At 42.8% G+C, this 25314-nt stretch overlaps 1 protein-coding gene across 1 annotated transcript in view; it reads left to right on the forward strand.

The window, feature by feature from the left end:
• Positions 1–5137: 5137 nt before the first annotated feature.
• LOC306710545 (IQ motif and SEC7 domain-containing protein 1-like) overlaps positions 5138–25314 on the forward strand; it is a gene marked incomplete at its 5' end in the record, with an annotated part of 83945 nt that continues 63768 nt past the window's right edge. The window contains one exon of the mRNA XM_079179168.1: positions 5138–5600. Within this exon, the coding sequence (XP_079035294.1) occupies positions 5341–5600 (260 nt within the window). The remainder of the gene's footprint in view (positions 5601–25314) is intronic.

The following is a 25314-nucleotide window of genomic DNA, read 5'->3' on the forward strand; positions in this document are numbered from 1 at the left end:
CATCGGAAAAGTTTTATAAATCTATCTTGAACCGTTAAAATAACACTTAACAAACATCAAGCATCTTTCCACCGCCAGACAGCAAGCATCTTTTTTTTTCTGAATGACTTGAACTACAGATGTAGATCCCGTCTGAATTAAATACTCTAGCTTTGCTGCAACTTGCAACACTGACTCTGTCACTCACACTCACTCAACCTGCAATTTTTCTACACCAACGTATCTGTGAATTAATTTTCTGCATCAGTGCCGTTTCATTTATCTCGTCTTTGATGCACTTTATTTTCCTCCTTGTTGACATCTAATCCATCCTCCTATTCAATTCAATTCTTTTTTTTCCAGAAGTTTTCACAGTTTTATTGTTGTCGACTATTTCTTACTCTGGCTTATTGTGTATATGTGAAAAAAAACACATGTAACTGCTCAGTAGAGGCATCTTAAGAAAACCGATTGCAGCACAAGAAATTGAATTAGTAATGCAAGCAAGGTAAATGTAAAGTTCCTCTTTTGTGATTTTGTGTGTATGCGATGGCTGATTTCCCGTTTATGTCAAAGCCTGTCCTCTCATCCCAGTCTGACGCGGTGCACACAAACTGAGGGGATTAGGAGAGTGTCTGTCTCTCTGGCTCCCTGAGGATGTGTAAAGGTCTGCGACATCTGATCAAATATCTACCATCTGTCTGTGACGCTGCTCTGAACTGCTGTGGTGGCGCCCGGTCACCTGGCTCATTTGTATGCCCTCAGCAGCCGCCTGCATGTCAGCAAACGCTACACAATCCCAGACAGACGAGCGGACTGGAATGTGCACCGCAGAATTATTTGCCAAGTAGCAGAACATGAAGTGTGATGCACTTCTGGGCCAACACCGTCTGACCGGACTTTTATTTATTCTGGGGTCTGTTATTTAGGGGTGCAAATAACGCTTATTTTCATTATTATTTTTGTATTTATTTTACAAATACACATGTACAACGAAACATCTGAACAAAAAACACAACCCAGTAAGTAGTGCAGAGCAGGCTGTGCCCCCAACAAGGGCTCGAGGGTACCCTTAAAATCTAGAAGTTGGCTCATGCATGAGATTTTGAAGGGCTTTAATCTTGGAATCCTACATCAGAATGTCCTGGTTATTTCAGAGTGAGACCTTGAGGTGGTCTGCTATTAGCCTGTTGCGAAATTATTTTGTAACAATGCACCATTTCCTCTAAAATCTAATTTGAAATGAGACAAATTGTCTCATGACTGTGATTTGAAGTGAGCTCATGAATGAGATTGACCTCTTCCCAAGTTCCTCGACACTCGGGACTGATAAATTGTCTCATGAATGAGATTTTGAAGGGCTTTTTAGGTGGTCTGCTATAAACCTGTTGTGAAATGATTTTGTAACTATGCACCATTTCCTCTAAAATCTAATCTGAAAATGATGGAAGCCCATTTCCACCAGCAAAAAAATAAATAAAAGTCAAAGTTTTGTTTTTCTGGAGGTCCATTTTATTAGAATTTCTTCGTCATGTAGGTTTTTGAAATATTTTAAAATATAATTTAATTCGTTCTCAGAAGTGATTTGTACTACATGTTTGTACTCTGTCGCCACCCCCTAGCCCCCTCCTAAGGGGGCTCTCTGAGAGGTTAAACATTTCAGAAATTAGTTATTTGACGGTGCAATTTCAGTTCAGTCTGTACTTCATAAAATATCTTAATTGGTACAGTTAACATGTTTGATTTTTGTCTAAATGTGGTCAGAAATGTCCTGAACACAAACATATCAGTAAGCCAGATATTATTAATGTCATTATCTTTCCAGCAACCTGACATCTTATTTTGAAAATCGGACGTTGTCTCACGTTAATCTTTCTGCTAACTTTGCAGAGTCCTTCGCTCGCTCCCGATCTGTTTACCATGAATTTCAGCATAGAGGCGCACTACAATTAAAAGTGTCTGCCGGGTTGACCACGGAGATCCGAGTGTCTGCTGATCTGACCGCAGTGTCACGCGGGTTGCATAAACCCCCACCTGTCAGCCTGTCGAGCTGGGTGCAGGGAAACCGCCACTGTTCCAGATGACTTACTGTGCTGTCAGCACTGAATGAGACCTGACAAGAATGGTAAGGCCGCTCCCTCGGGATGGGGTGAGAAGGTCCCTTCTGGAAAGTATTCTGTTTGTGAGAGAAGACAGAAGGTGCTGTTATGAGCCCATGAAAGCTCTACACTTTGATAATTTGTAACTTAGAGGAACTGGTTTTAGTGGTGGATATTTAAACAGCTCCCTTTGGTTATGTAAGTGTTTCCTCAATGGGAGTGTAATGAGAGAGGGGCTGACGTTCATGTTTCAAAATCCTTTATGAACAAAATGACACAAATACCAGTGCAAACCCAATCAAGCTCCCGATGTTGCTGTTTTAAATTTGTTGCAGGAGCACCACTGAGGAAACTCCCTAACCTATTTTGTTTTTGTATTTATGACTTTAATTATGTATCATAGGAATACCAGCAAACCAAGTCAAATACTTAATTGCCCACGATGTTCTCTCTCCACTTGTGTGCCAATTAAGATCCATCACACAAATCCCCCGTCTGTATGAGGTGATGTCGGTTCCAGCAGAGAGTATTTGGCATTCCCTGAAAATAGAAATACGTTATTTTTTTTCCACTCTGCTGGTTAAATGATTGGGTTCTTTCTTCCATCAGTGCTGACAAATGTTGTGTAGGGCTGAAGTAAGAAGCGCTTCCGCGTGGGTTTGCCTCGGAGCAAATATATGAGCGATTTCTCAAAATAAATCTCTGTGGCTGGCACCCGCACCGGCACCGGCGTGTGACCGGTCAGCCAAAGAAGGAAGGGAAAGAACCCAAGAGTATAATAATGACAAGCTGCATTATTTTTGAAGTGGTTAATATCCTGTGGTTGCTGGCATTCCTCACCCACAAGTCATGAGCTGGAGTACTTCCAAAACTCCCAAGTGCTACTATGACTTGACGGTTTGTATGACTGATGGAGCTGCATGGTTTGATGGTGTTCTTCTGGACTACAAAATATGAAAATGGAGGATTTAGGTGTAAAGAATATGAGTTTGAAGGTGGGCCTTCCGGTTGACGGATGCTCTCCTTCCCCTTTTTCAAGTCAGAAGTAGAGTCATTTTCTCATAGACTTCTATACAATTGGTCTTCTTTTTGCAACCAGAGGAGTCGCCCCCTGCTGGCCATTAGAGATAATGCAAGTTTAAGGCACTTCAGCATTAGCTTCACTCTTCAGAACCGAAGGTTGCTGCCTGTTGCCGACCTGCTAGTGCTGCTATCTGCTTTGATTGTAAAAGAGTTAGAGAGACTGAGCTGGGTTTCTTTTTTGGATCATTTTCTAAATCTATTGTACTTTTGCTAGTTTCTCAAGATTACCAACCTTAGCTTTAAGTATGGCATTTGGCTGTGTTGATATGCAGCACCAGGAGGTGACTATTGGCTGTTAATGGCTGTGTCTTTGGCAAGATTCTGAACCCCGAATTGCTCCCGATGGCTGTACCATCAGTGTGTGAATGTGAATCAGTTTAGATCCTGATGGGCAGGGGGCACCTTGCATGGTAGCCCTCTGCCATCAGTGTACAAATGTGTGTGTGTGTGTGAATGGGTTAATATAGTGCACAGCGCTTTGAGTGGTCAGAAGACTAGAAAGGTATAAATGCAAGTCCATCAAAGTCCATTTACTGTACATCCTTCTGGGTGGCATGTCTAGGCTCTTGCAGCCGTCCTTGGCCTCCTGCCATGTGGATTAGGAAGCTGCAGAGAGAAAGAACCCAATGTACTCCACTGCTGCCCACTGTCACTGCTTTGCTGCAACTCTGCCTCCACATTAAAACAAGTTATCTGGAATCATCCAAGTGCAGCCTTCAGGAGGTAAAGCCTGCCATAAAGGTAGAGCCCTCAATTTCATGCACAAAGCATTCACCCTCTGTGTGTCTGCACTGAAACTTCAACCCAGGAATGCAAAAGCAGAAATGACGAAAAGGAAAAGTCTGAAATGGATAAAAAAAACAAAGGTGAGTTTTTGACAACTATACTCTGTTGTGAGTGTTTGCTGCTTCGATACCAAAGCCAGCCATATGGGGCAGCGATCACAAGACACAGAGAGCAGAGCGAATAATGCCACCACTAATATCCTGCAAGGGCTATTTTTAAAAAACTGTTTTTTTCCTGACACACACACACACACAGTGTTTTCTTTTTCTTTTTTTTTTTAGTGCCTCTTTATAAAAAAAGGTCATAAAAATGCTTACAATCATCTTTAATATCAGTTGTCAAAGCAGGACAGATGGGATCTGTGATGGCCAACCCATGAAACTTTAGCATCACCCTCTTTCTATCACACGGCGGTGCTGCAGTTTGCTCCCTCGTGCACCCGTGGGACCACTGCCTGTGCAAATCTGCAGTCCCGCCACCCTCCCCCGCCACACACACAGATGTGCAGAACAGTTAAGACCTCTCTGATTTAGACGCTAACACACGCATCTATTCCGATCATTTCACCAGAGGGAGGGGTGTACAGCCTGCTGTTGACATGGCAATACACACACACACACACACACACACACACACACACACACACACACACACACACACACAGCATAGTAAACAACTCTGCAGGAGAGACGCAGCACCGCCGGACTACAGCATTACGCACAGGCGGACTACAGTATGCAACAAAGTTATGCTTGCGTGCACCGAACACGCGCGCCGAGAATTAATCCTCATATTCTGAATTGACATGAAAAAAGATGGAAAACCGACGAGCTCTAAATGCACCTCCCTCCCCGCGCATCAGCTGCAAAGCCGGTGTCGCTGCCGACGCGACCTGCGGATTCATAAAACTTGTTGTAAGCCCCGCCCACTTGACAGCCAGCGTCTGTTTACGAAAAGTCACGGGAGCAGCATGGAGCTAAAGGTGAGCCACCGAACAGACTGTCACACCGCGCTGCCTACAGCCGGACTTCACGGAGAGAGACAGCTACGGTCCTCGTAACGTAGCCTAGTCTGTCACGGTTTTGATTGATATTTTTGACGCGCGCTGATATCTGCAGCTTGATACGTGATTTTAAAAAACATTTTTTTTTTGTTACAGTTTTGCGTGCAGTGGGACTGTTAAACGCGCGTGCAAAGGGGGGGAGTATTTCTGCTTGTGAGTTATCACCCGCACACCGACTTAAAACAATGGCGAGGCGTAAGAGACGCAACCCACCGAATTGTTGCGCTTAAACCCAGCCCCGGACCGCACGGGGACCCGTCTTCCGCTACACAACAACAGGGAACGACCGCGGCGCGCAACCACCACCACCACCACCACCTAGGGAGCGACATGGAAAGCCCCGCCGAGAACCCTACCAGGGCTGTGGAGTATTTGAAGGAGCTCAACAAGATCATCGACACCCAGCAGGAGTTGCTGGAGAGGCAGAGGGGAAGGATCGAGGAGCTGGAGCAGCAAGTGTCCGATTTGTGCGCCGAGAACGCCCGTCTGAAGGAGCAGTACCAGCGGCACCTGGCAACCTGCAGGCTGCTGCAGGGCAGCAACAGCCTGGTCACGCTGGGAGCCATAAAGGAGCACATCGCCCAAGAAAAGTAAGACATCGCATCTTCATCCATGTCGATAAATCTCTGTTTAACTATAATTCCATAATACATATTTAAAGTTTGAAATTTTTTTTTTACTTGATTCAAGTAATTATTGCTAAATCAGACCAACGCTGCCTCACTGAGATCCGCAGTTGCGTCTTACTACTTTGGCATCAGATGCTTTCCTTTTATTGATGGAAAATGGGTCCTTGGGTTTTACGCACGGATCAATTGTACTGTACAGGAAAAAAGGTATTATTGGACAGCACACAGCTTTTTCTGACCATATCTGGAAACATGCAGATCATTTCACTATAGCACCCACTAACCTCGTGACTGATGATGGTCAAAGCAATTGTTTTTCTCTACAGATTAATTTCCAGTCATGTCAAATCTTTGTGTATGAAACATTTAGCATGATTAAGTTATGATTGAGATATGCTGTAAAGTACACACTGATACAAACATGTCCGTGGTTCTACACACCAGTGCAAAAAGGCTGCTACGCTTTTTAAATGTAGACTTTAAAATAGTTTCTGATCATTCTGCTTTGTCACCTTTTGTTTGTTGTCAGGTTCTCTGACTTCAGCAGACTGAAGTCTGAAATGTGCTTCTGCTGTAGGAGGATTTCATGTGCGTGGACAGGCACATTAATCCAAGATATATGGAATGCAATAGCTACAACTCCTGGGGGGGAAAAAAGGACATGTACTCGGGATGGATTCGTTATGCAAGTATGTTTTAGGGCCGGCCTTATCTGCAGGCAGTGGGTTAAGCCCCGAGCAGTGCGAAGCAGATGTAGCGGAGCATTATATCAGGAAGGCTAAAGACCCTGATAGTGAGGATTACCCTCCCCGCATAGTTTTGTGGTGAAGTTCACACTGCTGGCTACGGCACCAAAATGCCTTGGCATACAGAACTCAGCTGTAGACGGTCTGCAGATTCATGTGCTCATGCTTGACCTTTGTGTCTAAGGGCGTGTTGGTGTCATGAAGATCAGTGGCAGCAAATCAATACTGATGAGTCATGGACTGGATGTCTTTGCTGACTTATAAAACCAGACCCATGGGATTAGGACATGCTGTAACACTGACCTTTAGCGTGCTCCCGTTTTTTTTTTTTTTTTCCTTCATAAATCTCTCTCTGGCCACTGCAGGGTATTCTGTTTAATTTCCCTGGGAAATCAGTCCATCACTATCTCTGTCTGTGCGATCACAGTGTGTAAGCAATATTTCAGTCCGGCTCTGGTAGACTGGCACAGAGGTTATGGTGAGGTGCCTGTGAGTACCAGTGTACGTGATGAAATATGACCGCTGGTATTAAAGTGTGCTTTATGGAGGATACAGGATTTAAAAAATGTAATTTAAGCGCAGCGAGCAATTTAAGGAATGCAGTGGTTTAGAATCAAGGCTGATTCTGAGAGTTTTAGAACGGAGAAAACGGGATTTAAATAGTGTGTGCATGGAAATGAAACGGCCTAGCCTTCCATTTTTTTTTTTATTGAGGTCAGAGACTGTGTCAACAGCCGACCAGAGCAACTCAGATGTCTGTTTCCTAGCTTTACTTCTGGTTTTCCCGAGGGATTCACAGGAGTTCCTATAGGCCTCAGCTTCACCTGTACTTTGTTTTGCTCATTAGCAAATGTTAGCACGCTAACACACTAAACTACGATGCCCAACGTGGTAAACATTACCTGCTAAACGATGGTAGCATCTGACGTTAGCATTTAGCCCAAAAGCACTGCTGTATCTAAATAGAGCCTCTGTGGCAGTGGACACAAAGTCTTCTTGATATCTGATAAAACTGAATTATGCATTAAAAAAATGTATTTGTAATGCAATTGGGAATGAAAACATTACACATGTTTGTCGTGCGAGTCACTTGAAATCTTTGTCACATCTCCACTTCCTCTCTCTTTACCTCGGCTTTATGCACTCAAACTTTTCGGCCTAAATGTTGATGCTCGCTTCGTTGATAAAATGCAAATCAGGGATCACAAGCCTGGATATCAACACCATCTGCAAACAGCAGCTACTAATGTTGTTTTAAACAGACACTGACACATTGGTGGAGAAAAGAAAACGTTGAGTTTTTGTATTTTTTACATTCTGTCGAGGATGTTGACGAAGCAACATTTGTCCTCTTAAGCGTGTCCTTTTTCCGTCTTACCATGGCGGTTGTGGTTCTAGCTGTGTGGGCTAATCAGGACCTGAAATACAGGTGTACTGTAAGGAAGCCAGGGAAAGCAGTTCCATAAATTACCGGCCATTAACCTGCTAGTAGGACGAGGAACTCATGCTGAGTGTTAAACATGGTGGGGAGAGGATGCAGTAAAGCAAAATTTATGGATGTTTTTTTTTTTATATAGTTCATTATTCACAGCCTCAAGTGACCCTGCTTTATGCAAAGCTCTGTTACTTTTTTTGTAGTCTTTTGCTTATTTGCTTTTGATAGTTTAAATCCATTACCTGTACACTTTGTTTAATGCATGCAGGCTGTCATACACTGTTTGCACAGTAGTAAAAGCAGTAGCTTGCCTTTTCTCTTCAGTTAGCTTTGTTTGCAAGCGAGTATATTTGTATTGCACCGGGCTGCACAATTCATTGAGTGTTAATCACAATCACAATCTTGACACGCCACGATTACATAAACATGATCGACTGCGATATTGTTGACTGCTCCACTCATAAGTAGCTGCTGCATATATCAAATAAAGTGCTTCTTTAACTAACATCCAGACACCAGGTGGCGATCGAGATGTTTTTGGCTTTGTTTTAAGTCTTTTCTTTTGATGCAAAGATTTGTTAGCATGAATCTAGCGCAACATAAATGTGAGAGAAGCGATACCGATACCGGATATCGGGCCGATGCTCATTCGACGCGTTACTAGAAAGCCGCGCTCTGTTTATTTAAATGTGGAAGTGCAATAAATATATTTCTTTCACCTAAAATCAATAAATAATCATGATGGATATTGATCTCAATATTGATAAAAAATAATCTTGATTTTCATTTGTGGCTACAATCATGCAGCCCTATAGTCCAGTCCTCTTGAATACACAGTGTATCGTTTGTTTACGCTGTGTGTAATTATGTGAGCCGTGCTGTCGGTTTTCAGTTTGCCTAATCATGAAGTGACTTCATCGTGGAAAAAGAGTCCTATTCTGTTCCAAAACAAGTGGCAGATAAAGAGTTTCTGCTACTGAATGATACATAAGCTTGTGTGCTGCTATCTTGGGTTTGGCTGTAAATGGAAGACTTTTCCTTTTTTGGCTGTAAGTTTTTTTTCCCCCTCTCTGACCCTCTTTTTAGAAACAAAACACAGTGAGCAGGAAATGCGAAGCACCACTGATAGTGCAACCTGTGGTGAATCCTGCAGAACAGGCTCCTGGGTAACATTTGTCGGGTCAGGTTCCCAGGATGTACGGCTGCTGCGCAGGTATCGGAAGTCATCCTGGTGTGCACTGACCCTGATGTGGATCCATAAACTCGTCCACCTGGTTGTGATTGTAACCCCCCCCTCCCAGGTGTCTGCTTGAGCCGAATTGGCAGAGTAGAAGTCGCCGCTCGGTGGACCGGTTTCTGTAAATCCCAAAAGCTAAAACTCTTGTTTAACAGTTCAACAGTTTCCTGGGTTCAAGTTAAAGTCCATGTGTTAGGTTGGTGTAGCACTCACACACGCATATCAGTTTTCCTCTGTTCATGGCTCCAGAGTTGCCTGCCTTGTCAGCCCTTTAGTCCAGCGGTATTTATGCTGACCCCATGCAGTTTTCTCTCCTAATGGTGTTTTGTTTTACTTGCATCCCTTGTGCTCACTTCAGAGTTAAATGACAAAGCGATACAAGATTGAGTTGCCAGTTATTTGTGCCACACATGAGTGATAAATGACTTCTAATGAGCAGTTACTGCTTTGGAGCAAATACACACATGTGGTCTGTCTGGTCGGTGAGTGCGATATGGTTGCAAAGCTAAAAAAAAAAGGTGGAAGCGTGCGGTCTTGGTGAATGTTTTCATGACGCAGGAGAAGGCTGGTGGTTTAATCAGAGCGGAGCCCCGGTGGTGTGAACCTGTCCTCTGGGGTTTTGTGTGGATCAGCGTCCGCCTGCCGGCGCTTTCACTTCTTATCTCGGGTTGCCGGTGGATGCATCTGCCAGCCCACATTTAGCATTCAAACTTCGTCCCGTGGCCCAGCTATCCAACCGAGGGTAAACAATATTTGGGACGCTGACGTGATCGCTGGAGAGATAACGTCCTCAGCTGCGGATGACAAAGAGCTGATGTGGCGTTTTCTGCACAGCTTTGTTTGGAGTTTTCTAAGTATATTAAAACGGGATCCAAACGTAGATCTTTCAACTGAAAGGGAAGTTGCTACCTATTACACCACACTAGACAGTTTGGATGTTGCATGCAGACGAGTGTTATGTCTCAAATAACCTCTGGTGTTAGATTTAGAGGATGATGAGTTGATTAGATTTGAGTACGTAGGCAGTGTTTTTACAGGCAGTCATTTCAATTCAATATGAATTCCAGTCAGTGAAGAAGCACAAGTACATTTGAGTAATAAAATATTGATGAACAATGTGACAAATCATTGCTAATTCCAACTCGCTCAATGTTAATGCCCTTATGGAGCTAATACCAATGTTTCAGTGCTGACAAATGAGCAGAAAAGCTCTCGAGTTGCTGATTCTGTGCCAGAACTCGGGCAGGACGTGTGCCAGAAGGTGACACAAACAAAACAAGAAAGAAACCGAACAAAACATGTAAAGATAATCCACAAGCGACGCATCCGGTTCATCTTATTTTTGTAGAGCTGTTTACATTCATTGCACTTATTCAGCTGCTTCCAAACTATAATTGCTTCGATGCTCAAGACCTGCACTTAAGCGTTTTTTACAAGTTTAAGCAGCTGCAGGATTATGCAAATAAGAGATTTTGATGGAAGATGAGTGTTGGAAAAACACGTGTTTTGGTTTCATTCTGAGCAGTGATCTGATAAAGTGTGTCATTTATGCTCGTTCCTCTTCTGTTTTTTGGTTTCACTTCCATCAACATTGGAATACATTGTGTTCAGTACATTCTGAGGTGGGGTTAACAGCCTGAATACATTTAGGATTTCATTGTTTGAACTTTGCTTTACAGTAAAAATGTGTTGAGTTTCTTTGTCTTTCTTGTTTGCTGCTGCCTTTTAATTGAACCAGATTCAAGGATATTAATCAATTTCCTGCATTTCTGCATTTTACTGCTGTATTTTATTTCACTGCTTTTTAGTGTTTTAATGACTGTTCTTAATTGTTTTTAAATCTCCTTTTCTTTTGCCTTATGTTTTGATGCTTTTAATGGTTTTATGTGAAGCACTTTGAATTGCCTTGTTGTTGAAATGTGCTTCACAAATAAACTTGCCTTGCCTTGCATTGCAGTAAACTGTATACAAGGGTTTTGGACTGTTGGTCAGACAAAACAAGATGTTTGAGAACGTCATCTTGGGCTCTGGGGAATTGTGTTTTGTGTTTTTCTGACATTTAAGAGACCAAAGAAATCTTCATCTTCAAATAAATGGATAATGGAAATAACTGTTAGTTGCAGTCCTCCTTAAAAGACATACTGATGGAATTATATGGAGAAAGCTGTACGACAAATATTAGTTTCAAATACATTTCATTACAACGTTGATCTGTGTCAACATTGATGTGACAAAGTACATCTCTGACTTTGGAATTGAGTTAATAGTCAGAAGTTCATCAATATGTATTGAGGTATTTGATTACAGTTCTTTTATTATCTCTCTAAAGTCACTGGTGGTTTTAGATGGCCTTCTGTTTGGGTCGCATTCTTGGTTTCTTCACTGTAATTTGCTCGGTTGCCTCCAAGTCCCCACGTAGACCGGAGTTTTGGCAAGTTCATAAATAGTTGACCCAAAGCCAGCGTAATGTCTTTAGCATGTGTCCTGGGACCCCTCGGCAGAAAAATAATAGCATGATGGAGAAAGCTGTTTTCTTGTGGCTGGCGGTGTCCACTCATTTACCCGGCGATCTGCTGAACAATCAGTGTGCCAAACCAAATTTACGAGCACATGAACTCCCTCTCTCCAGCAAAGCCCCCTCTAATGAAATACCCCAGCTAGATTAATGTCCACACGGGGATGATTTGCATTCAGGCCCACCGATAAATCTCAAGCAACGACCAAAGATAATTTGCAACTTGCACTCATAATCAACTGCAGGCTGCGTTCATCTGTTATGGACCGACCCTCCTCGCATCTCAGTGCGGCCGCAGTAATGCCGGCGGAAAAGCCGGGCACCCCCTGACCTCTGGTCCCCTCACATCAGGCCCATTAAGACGGAGTTAAGGTTTGTTTGTGTCCTTTGATGTAGCTGGTTGTCCCATGAGAAAGGATAATGATGACTTTAACGAGCACTCTTACCTCAATCTGATGGTGCTTCTAAAGGCCACACTGAGGGCGGTCGGTGGGTACGGCTCGGTGTGAGTCAGGCAACCGTAATGCGTTTAAATCACCGAACTCAACCCACTGCCACAGTTCAATTGAAGCAAGAGAGGAGGGAAAAAATAGTCCTGCTATTAATTCCTTTGACATTTTGTTTATACTGTTTATTTAAATTCCTTTTGTGGGTGTGCATGTACAGAATAATGTGGCTTCATTTCAGGCATCTGTTTCCAAAAACATTGAGCTTCTGGATTTTGATCACTCTCAGATTCCTGATTGTCAGCCGGGAAACAAGCCAACACGGTGTGAAAGCAGAGCCGTTTGCCTCATTTGCATGTTGCCTGTATGAGCTACACATAGGAACTTGAGGGATAAATAACCACATGCGTGTGTTAATAAGGTGTGATTATGGACATGTATGGCTTTCAGGGTTTCCGCCAGAAAAGTTGTGGGGCCCGGGAAGACACGGCAAGAAAGCAAGACACAGGAACCGGGCTCGGGTTTTGAGGAGTTGTAGCTTTTTTTTCACCGAGAAATGGCTTAAACTGTACACGCACTAATGTTACAATATGCGCAAAGCCTACTTGTATAACACATTTTGATTTTAAAAAGATCTTAAATATACATAAAAAAAGGTCTTGTAATGCAAAGACCTGGCTTGAACTTAAGCCCCAATTTGCGACCAGTGTTAGTGATCACAGATTTATTCGTGACGTTAAACTCAAAAGTCAAATCATATGGTGGATTTGGAGAATCTTGTGTAGCACATTCCCCAAATGTTAAACAGCTTTTTTTTTTTGATAAACTAATTAAAAGAATTGCATAGACTGTAATAGAAAGCTCTGTTCTTTTACATTGCTATATTGCTATCAAATGCTATAATTTCATCGCATTATGTTACCATAAAACATTCTTACTGGTTGTTTACATCATTTGGTTTGATCTCAGTAAGAAAGCAAAAGTAACTTTCTTTGATACATATAACGCTGTTAATTTGATGTACAGTCTCCAAATCTCTTTCAATCCCTCCTTTTGTCATCACAAGCTGTGATCGACACGAAAGCAGCACACTTTGAGCGGCCACGAGGCCAAAGCACGGACGCCTGTTCATTCTTTATTTCTTCACAGTTGAACCAATTATCCACCTTGCAGCTGTCAAAACCAGCTGATGCAGCAGCTAAATCGAAGGCAATTTGTAGCATAGTACCTGTGGAGAGCTGTTTGAAAGGCTGCCACTAGTTTTCTCCCAAGTGTGTGTGTGTGTGTGTGTGTTTGAGGCCGGTGGAGGCTGACTCAACACCTAAACACAGTTGCAGCCTTACTGCTCACATATCACAGGTAAATGTTACTCCTTCACAGCTGACTGGGTCTTTGACAACTAATATTTGTTGTTGTTGTTACACTTTTAGCGGACCAAACGGTTACAATTAACTTTCATGAACTGAAAAGAAACTTTGAAAGGGTTAAAGTTGCAAGACATAAACACAGACAACAGCGTGGTAGAGGCCTGTCAATCACAATGTAGCCTCACCCTAAAGCATACTGTGCTTCATGGTCTATTTGACTCTAAATGGACCATAATTTACGAAATGAACATCATGCTGTTTCGAAGAAGACTTGAAACTGGAGATTGAGACCATAAACTCATGTTTACAATGTTTACTGAGGGAATAAATCGAGTGAGAAGTAGTCATTTTCTCATAGACTTCTATACAACCAGACTTCCTCAGAATAGTCGCCCCCTGATGGCCATTAGAGAGAATGCAAGTTTAAGGCACTTCCACGTTCGCTTACAGTTTGGAGACCGTGAGGTTGCTGCCTGGTTTTTGCTCATTCTCGTATCTCGTTTTTTTGCTGTTTTACTGTCGTCTACCTTCCATTGGCTGAGTGAGCGACTTGGCTGGTTCGACATGTTTCCATAGATTCCACTCTGAGGTGTTTCCACTCGAGCTGCTGGTGAGCTCTGCTGTTTGTGTTCTGTGTAACCCTGGAGATTCTGAGGGCTGATCTAAATCCGAGCAAATATGTTCAGGAATGTTGCCAGGGTGAACGTTTTTCTTGTACCCACCTCGCTCTGTGCTAGATATGGTACTTGAGGTAGAAAGATAAGCAGTCCACCCTTGTTCGGCATCAACAAGTGTGTCAGGGATCTTAGATTCGGATCTTATCGAAATAAAAATATTGAAATAACTGAATTACATTTTATATTTGAAATACTGAGACTGAGCACAACTTGGTATTGTCACTAGGCTTTTTGGCCTGAAATAACAGATTATTTACTGTGACATGCGTAACATAAATGCAGCCACGGCAGATAAAATGTCTTCCAAAGACTCATACTGATGAGTGACAAAGTCAGTATAAATTCCTAAAGGTCCAGAAGCACTGCCGGTGCATTTCATGCGCCTTGGTATTTGTCTAAATAATGAATTGACTATTAGGGCAACGTCGGATGAGTACACGATGGGAAATGAAAGTGGGTGAAAGAAGCAGGTGGATTGTTTTGAGCAGAATACAAATGTGTGTGTGTGTGAGTGTGAGAGAGTGTGAAGGACTGCTGGGCCAGACAGCCAGTGGGGGTCACGCACCACTAACTCCTTTTAGAGATACATAATTTGACAGCATCCATGAGAAGCAAACCGCTTCAGAGGCCTGGACCGACTCATTAGATCTGCTTAGCCGGACATATTTCTGCCTCTAATTAGTTGCTGATTAATACAGATCATTTAGCAATATGAATGCCACAAGTATGTGGTGCATCGTGGAGCCACAACGCATGATGAATGCCCTTTAATTTATGCACTGGACTGAGGAAAGAGCCCTAAACCAAGGGAAGCCCACATAAAGACACACATCCTCAGACGAGCAAGAACAAAAGCTACATCGAACGCCGGGAGAAGTGCTCGATCACGACTGCAGTGTTCTTTTTGAGAGAAACGGAATCCAATAAAGTACTGATAACTATGAAATAACTACTGCACAATAACGACAAGCTTCACAGTGTTCCTCTGTGGAACCTGCCAGCGGGAATGAGCTGTTCTAGCAGACCGCCGGGTCAAGTCGTTGCTCACCTGGTTGACATTGTTGTAAATTGAAGCGGGAGCCGCGCGATTGCGAAAGGTACTTTTCTCGTTTTCTGTAGAAAGTTTTTGTAAATCCAGTGTTACTTCGGATGTGATTTATTATTTTTCATTACAGCTCGGAGGGGCTGGTTTTCCAAAGCTGGAGGCGTAAACCCAATAACTGTTGGTAACTGTTGGAAATAGCTCTGGTCTAAGCAGTTCAGTTAAGGACTCTGCAAAGTTCATAATGTAGTTCCTTAGCTCCAGCATATAGTCAGAGATGGAAGTAAGGGTTGATGGTCTTGATTTCAAAGTTATAGGATGCAAAATGTTAGGCAAAAGGAATGTAACATAACAAGAGAAACGTGTAATACAGCAATGTTTTGCATGCAGTCTGATCTCCGGTACACACTTAAAAAAATCCTTCTGACTTGGAAAACATACCATCAATCACACACACCTCGGACAATCTGTAATTACCTCTGATTTTTCTTCTGAACAGGAAAGGAAATAGCCTCACATGCATTTCCTTTATTGCCTTAGCACTTGTTTTTCCTCATTGCTATAATAAGGGCGGTAACGTGATGAAGTGCTGGAAGCCATTTCTTCAAGGCTTAAACCTACTCAATATTTTACAGCGAAAAACAAATAATGGGTTTATAATTACATTGGAGCTGCTCTTTTTCTGAAAGAAGGCGAGGAAAGTAAAACGGCTTTAGGGGAAAGTATCCAAGCCTTCATGAGACGCGGTACTGTATTTGAAAGTACAGAAATTCTAAAAATAGGCCACGGACACGTACGAAACGGGGACGCATGGGCAGCGAGATGTTGACGTGTGAATCACTGCAGCTGTGTGGCCTACAGTACATGCAGTTCATTGGAAGCCCAAGCAGGGAGCTATGATTAAATGAGCAGACTAGTGCACTTCTGCAACCGTGTCCAGTTGCACTTACTCTTGCAGAAAGGCAGATTGATAAACCCTGAGTCAGCAATTTTTATTTTTTTTGTTTTTTTTGCGCCGGGCGTGCCCTCTGTCCGTTTCCTCCCTCACAACAGGAAACCGGCTGTCCTCATTGCAACAGAGCCACGGGGTGAGAAAAAAAAAAATGAATACAATGCAAGGGACACACGCAGAGTTAAACGCAGCGAGGTAAAGGGCAGGTTGGAGACACTGACATGTCGGTAAAGACAGCAGTGTAACATTTTGGTTTTAAGGGAGCAGCTGGGTTATAAGTCTTATTTCTGCCATCGGAGATCTGGCTTGTGGGAGAAACCAATCTCACAGCTTGTGGAGGCCTTCCTCTGGAATGATACCTCCAATGGGATTTGGCATTTCATGCATTATTTAAAAGGCGTCGGGAACGCACCTGAAAGAACCTCAGTAGCCGGTGTGTCGGCGCAGTGCAGAAGAAAAATAACTGTTTGGTTTTCGTTCATCATCATCAGGATGATAGATCCTGCTTACATTATGTCATCAAATGTGGAATTTATTCATGACTAGACAAATGAGCTTTGTCGAGACTGAAAGCAAAATGAATTTACACTCAATCAATGTGCCTCTCCTTTATAACCATTAACTCTGAAAGAGCGCTTTCACTTCGTCTCAACCTCCTACATTTCAAGGTTACACCAAAACTATGGCAATTTACCTCAAATCCAATCAGCACTACTCCTAGTGGTTCAGACCGAGCTCTATTGATTCAGGTTCACTCAAGGAGGCGACTCGTGCAAACCGCAGTGCTGCAGGTATTACAAATTCTGAAAAGGAGAAGATAAATGAAAGTAAAGTACGGCCTCTTTTGCCACCTGAAGCCTTAACTTAACAAGCCAGCGGCTTGGAAATCAAGTGCATGAAGTGATGAAGGTTCCGCTTGAATACCAATGAACGATAACAACTCAAACTGTGTCCCATCTGTTTTTCTTTACAGTGTGACAATCTTGAGGAAAACTAACAATCTAGGCATGACCCAGATCAGGATTTGTGTAGGTCAGTAGTAGTAGTAGTAGTTTGCGGTGGCCTTTCTTGCAGGACAGAGGAGCTGTCCAGGGTTCTGAGCACTGCTTCCTTGCTCTGGCCTCCTCTGAGGATCTTCGGTCTGCATGGCTGGGTGCAATCAGCATAACAGATGGAAATATCATTCAGCAAAACATTTATGAAATATGGTTTGGATCTGACCATTCCTTTTTTCGGTGATGCATTGTATACACAGTAATCGATAGCTTCCGTAATTGCCATTGGATCTGGACTGCAGCATGCGTGTGTCAATGAATCTCATCCTACCGCTGCGTTATATTGACCCAGCTCTAGTTTTCACCTCAGTCGTATTCCACAGTCATAATGGGTTTTGCTCCTAATGAAAACACCAGCGGTATCAAGTTCCTTATGGAATAATTAAAGGATGCCCGGTCGTCTTTGCCGATACACAGGACAAAAAGGAAGCAGGTGTTTAGGTAACGCAAGAGAGATTCTGGAGTGAAGAGAAAGGTGCACGGCTAACAGCAGCGAAAAACAAACAAGTAAGAGTGATGAGATAGGAGGAAAGGAATCACTCAGCCCAACAGAGAATTAGACGCAGCATTATACAACAGGGATCATTATTCCTTCAAGCCAACCCAACAAAAAGCTGAACCGTACACCCCTTTATAAGAACACCCTTTGCAGCTACAGCACCTAATGATGGAGTCCGTCGCTGTACTGTCTTCTCACTATGAATTCCTCCATTGTTTTCTCCATGTGAAAAGTGAAATAAGGTGACAACAGGGCTCATAAATTTGCCCTGATGCAGCCATGCAGTAGCTTTATTGCCCCTTAGTGCTGTGGTTCACAGAACTGGCTACATTTTATTTCTCTGAGGTAAAGAGCACTTTCCTGCTGTCGGAGTGGCATTTACTGCAGCCTCTCTCTCTCTCTAAAAGTGCCCACCAAATTTCATGACACAAATGGAGAGCACGGAGCGTATGACATGTATAACATACATGGTTTTATGTTGAAGTGATGTGTTTTTACAAGGTTCTTTATCTCTTGTTTAGAACTTTGTTCTAAAGTATGTACCCAAAATATACTAAAGTATTCAAGCAGTATTAACTAAACATTTTATTACACCTGTAAAACATAATAGGCCTTTATCACAGCAAACACTTTGTCTTGTTTTACTAGGAGTACCACAGGTGGTAATTACACTAAAGATGGAAGTAACAACCGACATGCACAAGATTATTTTATCCTTGAACACAGGAGTCTCCTGGATAAAGTAAAACTCGTATACATTTTATGTTATGATTACAAGTTTTGATTATTTTAAACTTCTTTTCGGAGAAAAGGTCTTTGGTCAGTTTGGCATGTCTCTAAATACTACAATACCCATGAGCCTCGGCAGCCATTGCTACGGAGAAAAGGCATGCATCCAAAATGTACCCCCCAAAAAGTTACATTGATGTTAAGTTGCAGATTGTGTCGTCAGTTTTCCCAACATTGTAATCTAATGTTTCACCCGCCGTTAGCGACTCGCATGACACAATTTTAAGCTCAATGACCGGCTGTTGGTTGCTTACATAGCACCATGGGAGTCGGAGTTGACTTCATGTCCAGAGACTTGTACCTTCAACTTTTTACTGAAGAACTTTTCTGGTATTTTCTGTTGTAGCAATGTATTAAATGTGAGAGTTTCAAGCTGTGTAAGTGCTCCTATGCAACTATGAATCACCCAAGATTTTAAAAGTAATTCTTAAGTTTTACTTCCAGAACGAAGTTTGCCTCCCCGCTTATTATAACATGATACCAGGACACTTAAACAGAAGCAGCTAAATGGAATTCAGCCGTCATTGATTTAGTTAACGCATGTAATAATGTCCTTAACGTGAGAAGCCTTGCATTGTGGGACCTATTCAATAGTGATATTTGAAACCTTGAGGTGTTTCTACTGTTTTGTCCACCTTTTGTTCTCTTACATAAGTGATCACAATAACAGAAACTCCACTCAGTCAAATACAACAAATGACTACGGCCTCAAACATGACCATAAAGTTTAATCAACACCGAAGCACATCTGCAAAGGCAAGATGCTGCATTTATAGTACGTACTGCATTGCCAGTGAATACATTTATTACACACCCAGTGGAATATCAATGTCACTTTGAGAATGTCACTAAGTTGTAGCTGTAATTTAAAGTGCGGCCATTTCTTCGGATGCCGGATAGATTGATTAAGATCGTTGCACCCCTCATTGCCAGATAGTTAAACTTGGCTGCTGTAATGAAGTTGCTGAATCAAGTGATGGTGGTCATTGGGGCATTTTGTTACTGTGCGTGTCTTTAGCTGCATTACTCGCATCCTGCAGCATTCTCGTTTCTACCTGCGCAACAAAATCGATGAACCAGTGTTTTTTTTTCTGTCTTCCAGGTCTGAATTTGACTCCTCCAGAATAGTCCGGTATGTTAATGTTAGACTGTTGCCATCTGCTCAGGATTGTACACCTGCCTGAATGTTGTGACCATTCTGTCGTAAAGGGCTTCTAAATCCTGGGTGGGAAAGGCTTAGTTGAAGACATGGGGGTTATATAAGTCTTGTGACTCGAGTGTATAAAGGTGAATATCCCGGCATCAAGGTGCGAGCCAGAGAGAGAGTGGTTCTCCTCCGTCTGAAGGACTGAGGCGGGCCTGATGCGGTGCCTGTTGCTGTCGTTTGTGGATATTACAGTGGTGAGGAAGTGATATATAGGATTTTATGTCATGTGCAGTGCAAGGTCACATTCCGCTGTTGTCGGCTTGTTCGCTGTGGGAACCTTAGCGCCTGGAGGTTTGTACACTCTTAGAAATAAAGGTGTTCAGAGTACTCTGCTTGTCCCCGTCGAAGAACCCCTTTTGAATCCTGATAGAACCTTTTTACAAAGGTTCCGCCTGGAACCCTTTCCAACAGCATTAAGGGTTGTACATAGAACCATCTATGATAGGCTCCACCCAGAACCCCCCCTATGAGAGGTTATACAGAGAACCCTTCTGTGGTGCAATGGTTCTTCCCAAAACCCTTCATTCCAGAACCTTTCCTCTTTCAAAGGGTGCGAACCAGATCTCACCTCAGGGGGGTTTTTACCGAGAATCCTTTTTATATTCCACTTGTCTCGTCTAGAACCCACAGAGGGTTCCTCATGAGCCTCCTAAAGGGTCTAGTCTGAAGTGGTGCATAAACCCCACAGTGATCATGGTTCACAATCGCAGCTTTCAAGAATCCATGAAGAACGCTTTCATTCAACAGGGTTTTTAATGGAACCCACATGCTGTGTTTATACTACGAGTTACAAAAGCAACAAAACGGCCAAACGTGGCTTGCTACGTTGTCGGGGAGCCGCCGTTAAAAGTGTTGCTCAAGTGCTCGTTGACGTAGTTATGTCGATAGACGGCACCGGGGAACTGGATAACTGCATTTGTCTTTATTTCAGATGGAACGGAACACGGTGAACCAATAACAAAAGATTGGTTTGCTCTTTGTTGTTTGCTCTTCATTGGAGCGCAGAAACAGGTTGAGACCAGCTCAACTTCTATGTAGCACGTCACGCCAGTCACGCAAAACGACAAGTGTCGGGCGTCAGTTTGTAGCTTCATGTCTTATTTTCTATTGAAAAGGACTTGTAGTCGTTCTTAGTGTAAACACAGCATTATTGTTACAAAGAACCCTTGGAAAAACCCTGACTATGCGCTACTTACTCAATATTTGTATTGTGAGTTCTGAATGATGTCATCACTACTGCGTTGCATTGTGGGATATTTAATGCCGGCGTAGTGTCCAGTGTCCTATTGGCTTGGTTTCACGGGAACCTCGGTCCCCATGCTGGGCTGATTTTAAAACCGTGTATAAACTCATCAACTCTCATCATTGCTGTGAACTCAGCTAAGATGTATGGCTTGCATGTAGAGAGTAGATGGGCTTCTCTTACTGGCAAACACTGCTTGTCGGCAGCTCCTCTCTTTAGGGATGCCTCGCTGTGGGATCCAAACAGCCTCTGTAGCAGTGTATTAGGGTGTCTACTAGTGTCTAGACAAGTTGTAGCGAGTGTAGCCGAGCCTCTCCCGTGTTTTAGGAACAATTTTCCAGGCCATGTCGTTCCTTTCCTTAGGTGCTCCACTGTCTGCGCTCCCCAGGCCGCCTTTTTTTCCGCTCTAAATGTCCTATCGCAAATTTGAAGCGAATCCAGTGGGCCACAGCCCGGAGAAGTGTGCCAGTCTTTGTCTTTGTACTATCACAGCGAATGTAAAGAAGCGTTTGTGCACGCAAGAGTGAGAGACGTGCGTGAGCAGCCTCACCAACATTAGCGTACCAAAGGACAGGAAAAAAATCCTCTCAGAAAATAGGTTATATTAAAATTTAATACAAATCACTTCAATAAAAATAGATCATCAATGTTTAATACTTTTTTGTTTTAGGGTTTTATGGAGATTGCCTAATATTAATCAGACTCTAAACCTCTATATGCTGTGATAAATGTTAGTCGAAGACTTTTGTTTTTTTTTAGTTACAAAACTTTTGCTCGGGTGAAATTACTTGTAGACAAAAGAGGGATTTCCTGAAATAATAAAAAAAAGTCAGTGTTCAGTTATGTAAGTCGTGACTCATAAAGTGTTGTTCCACAATGGAGCATTTAGTTCTTTAAGCACACACGTCTCTGTAACCAGCAAGCAATCAGTTTCACTGCCACCACCCGCATTCAGCCTCATGCAGCACAATCCAAAACAGAAAAGTTTAGTTAGTTTGCTCTTTTTTTTTCACCTTTTGAAATCTTACTGTTGTGTGCGGTATAGTGATATAATTGATAATACTCTCCATTATTCCCCAGTGTAATGAACATTAATTGTGGAAATGGGTTTCCCTCACCTGAACAGATGCAATGCTGCAGTATATCGATAGCTCCTCTTGTTGTATCATTGTTTCCATATCTCGCTAGTGCTGCTGCTGTTGTTGCTGGTAGAATCTAAAAGCAGTGGAAAGACAAGACTTCAGCAGCAAACAATCCCATCTCACCAAATTGATGCTCTGATGTGGCTGGAAACCGCCCAAATGGCAGCAGCCCTCTGCATGTCGTTCTTGGTTGTGAATTCGGTTCGTAGACGCCTTCCCCCTCGTTAATATGAAGCTGGCGTGCCAAAAACTGTTATTGTGCTGACTGTATGCGCAGAGGTTCCGTCTTCACGTTGTGGACATCTCCACCAACACGTTTTTGGATTGTGTGACTTGTTTGGCGGCTGCATTTACGGGTTGAATGCAAAAGCCGTGATATTTCGGAATTAAAGTGACTGCAGACTTTTGCTTAGCTTTGAGGAGTAGACGTGATGGCACCGATCCTGCAAATTAGTGAAACGCTCCAAGAGCAGCTCGTCTTCCACTGTGTCAGGTGGTGCTGCTGATGGTAAGCTGCTCAACGTTTGACTCCTCTATCTGTATCAAGATAGCAAGGCTGGACGTGTAGATTGGACAAGATGTACAAGTGTTTTATGCGGGGCTGACAGTGATTGTAGAACAGTTTATTCAATTATATGTAATTGGACAATGAAAGAGGAAATACCTTTTATAAGGGGATTACTGAATTCATCAATAAACGGATCCAATGACAAAGCAGTTAATCCAAAACCCTTTGCATTGTTGGACATTACAAAGAGTGTTCAATAAAAAAAATTAATGATGTAATTACATTAAAAACGTAGAACAAGAAGAATTGCTTTATTAAGGTCACTACATGGTCAGGCCCCCCGCAGATGTTAGGGGTTCAGTGCCTTGTCCGTGCGAATGTTTATTTATATATATATATATATATATATATATATATATATATATATTCTGCCCAAGATCTAATGAGTTTATCAAAATATTTTTTTTACATTTTAAAGTTGAGATCCCCAGAACATTTCAATGGACTCAATAGGACGTCTAGATCTATGATTACTACCATCTGACTCTGCCCACATGCACAAACTTACTTGTTTGGACTTTAATAAGCCAATCACAGTGTTCCACATCATCTAACCCCCCCCCCCCCCCCCCCCCCACACACACACACACACGGGCTGCGCACACTTAATTCACTTAACTACTTAAACCTGACTCAAATTAGCCTCATTTATTAGGTCCTTTCATGTCAGGTTCTGGATTGACCACTTTTCTTCTCTCGTTTTGTGGAACGGGCCCACGGGGGGTTTAGCAAGTAAGTGGGAGCTGTTGCAACACCTCAAAGTAGTTCCACTACAAAGCTCATAAACAAACATACTATAGAAGACAGGCTCATCTGCATTCAAGGAAGACCACCGCAGTAACCAGATACGTGCTGCTCGTCCTGTACACAGTAATGAATGTAGCTCCTCCTCCAACACTGTGTTGCGCGGTTAATTTTGGAAGCAAAGAAAGGTCGTACAGATTCCAATCTTATGACAACTGAACGCCTTGAATGTGAAATGTAATTATCACTTAATGCTGCGGAAAATGAATCAACACTGAATTCATAGCGTTAAGATTTGATTTATGTGGTTTGAATCCACCGTTTAAATGTCACTTAGTTTCAAGTTGTGCAATTCTAAAATATTTCTTTAATAGAGCTCCACTGCTGTCCTCCCCAAAGACAATGGAGCAGTAAAAACGGTATCCTGCCGCCTCTAATGCTCCCCCCATGGATATAGTAAAAGCATCTAAGTGTAATTATTCAGTGGCATCTCTTTAAAGTGAAGCCAGTTTCAAGTCGCATGATTTGTCACATGATTTATCTTGGCTCCGGGTTACCTTTTTTGTACCAGAGCTGCTTGAAAGTCGCTGCAAACTGCCAACACAGCACTCTGCTGACAGCACGCGGCAGACTCTCTTACATCTCTCACCCCGTTAATATGCCACACCATGACACGAGTGAGCATGGCTGTTTAAAATGTTCGGTGTTACATGGCCCGGTAGGTTTCATTATCATTAATAATTGAAAAGCCACTGAACTTGGCCCTGGCGCTATAAATAAATAAATAAATGAATAAAATAAATAAGACTTGCTCCCGAAGGATTGCTTTGCACTGGTTTGATAGAAGTTTGTTTGTGTGTGTGTGTGTGGAGGGAGAGAGATTGGCCCTGTCGGTGATGAGGGGATTATTCTCATACACACTCCGTGGCTAATGAGAGAGGAGGAACAACATCATGGAGGTGTTTAATTGGTCCGCTGTTCTGTAATCAGAATGGACGGTTTCATTCAGATGTGATTAGAACCTGAGCGAGATAGGCAGACGGGCGCTCGGCAGCCTCGGTGACCTGCTTTTTATCGGATTGTTCTTCAGTGTGAATGTCTGATGATAAGATGTTCCTGCGCTCTTGTGCTGCACTCATTCATACAGTGAACCTGGACTAGCGCACGACCAAAAGCCCACAGCGGAGGAGCAGTCCGACACTCTTATCGCGATGAAAGTTGCTCTTGTCTACCGGTGAACACTTTTGGAAAGTGCTGTTGTTATTTGTGCCCGTTTACTTGTGCGCTCGTGTATTGTGATGGATGGCAGCTGTTTTAATTGGGAGTGTCTCAGGCTAATTGAAATCTGAAATTGTTTTGCTTGGGGGTGATGAATCCACGACTGTGTATTAGTCTTATTGAACATGTTTGTTCGGACACGTATAAGGACCGGAGTAGCTTGCCTGAGAACTGCAGCATAGAGAGTAACTGGAGGTATTCTGGAGGAGAGCCTCGGCGTGGTCCGTGGCTTTTATTTCCCTTTTTTAGTTTTCCACAGAGAGTCGGGGAAACAGAAGCAGGGATTATAAAGCCCCCCCCCCCCTCCCCCGTTATTGTAGAGATGACAATGAAGAGAATAAAGCTTTTTCTCGGTTGTTGTTGTGGAGGTCGTAACCTCTCTCTCTCTCGAAAGTGTGTCTCAAAACAACACCAGCAAGCAAAGTGTTTCCAATCAATTCAAACACTAATCCAGGCCAAATGTGTTGCTGTATTAGATGTAAAAGTATCAGGGGATCATTTACAGAGCCGAAGCTGAAATGCCAAAGGATTCAACATAAATGGGAGCAAAGAGAGACTGCACTCTCGCAACTTGTTTTGCTTCAAACAGACGAGGCTTTCGCTGGAATAGCGATGGAGCTGCAGTTTTCTGTCTGCCGGCAGGACTTTTCTCTAAAACAGCACAATGTGTGGACTGAACTGTGCTTTAATTCACACAGAAATCTAACCTAAAAAAAAAAAGAGCCGGCCGGCC

This window comes from Pholis gunnellus (assembly GCF_910591455.1).
Source record: "Pholis gunnellus genome assembly, chromosome: 2".
Lineage (NCBI taxonomy): Eukaryota > Metazoa > Chordata > Actinopteri > Perciformes > Pholidae > Pholis > Pholis gunnellus.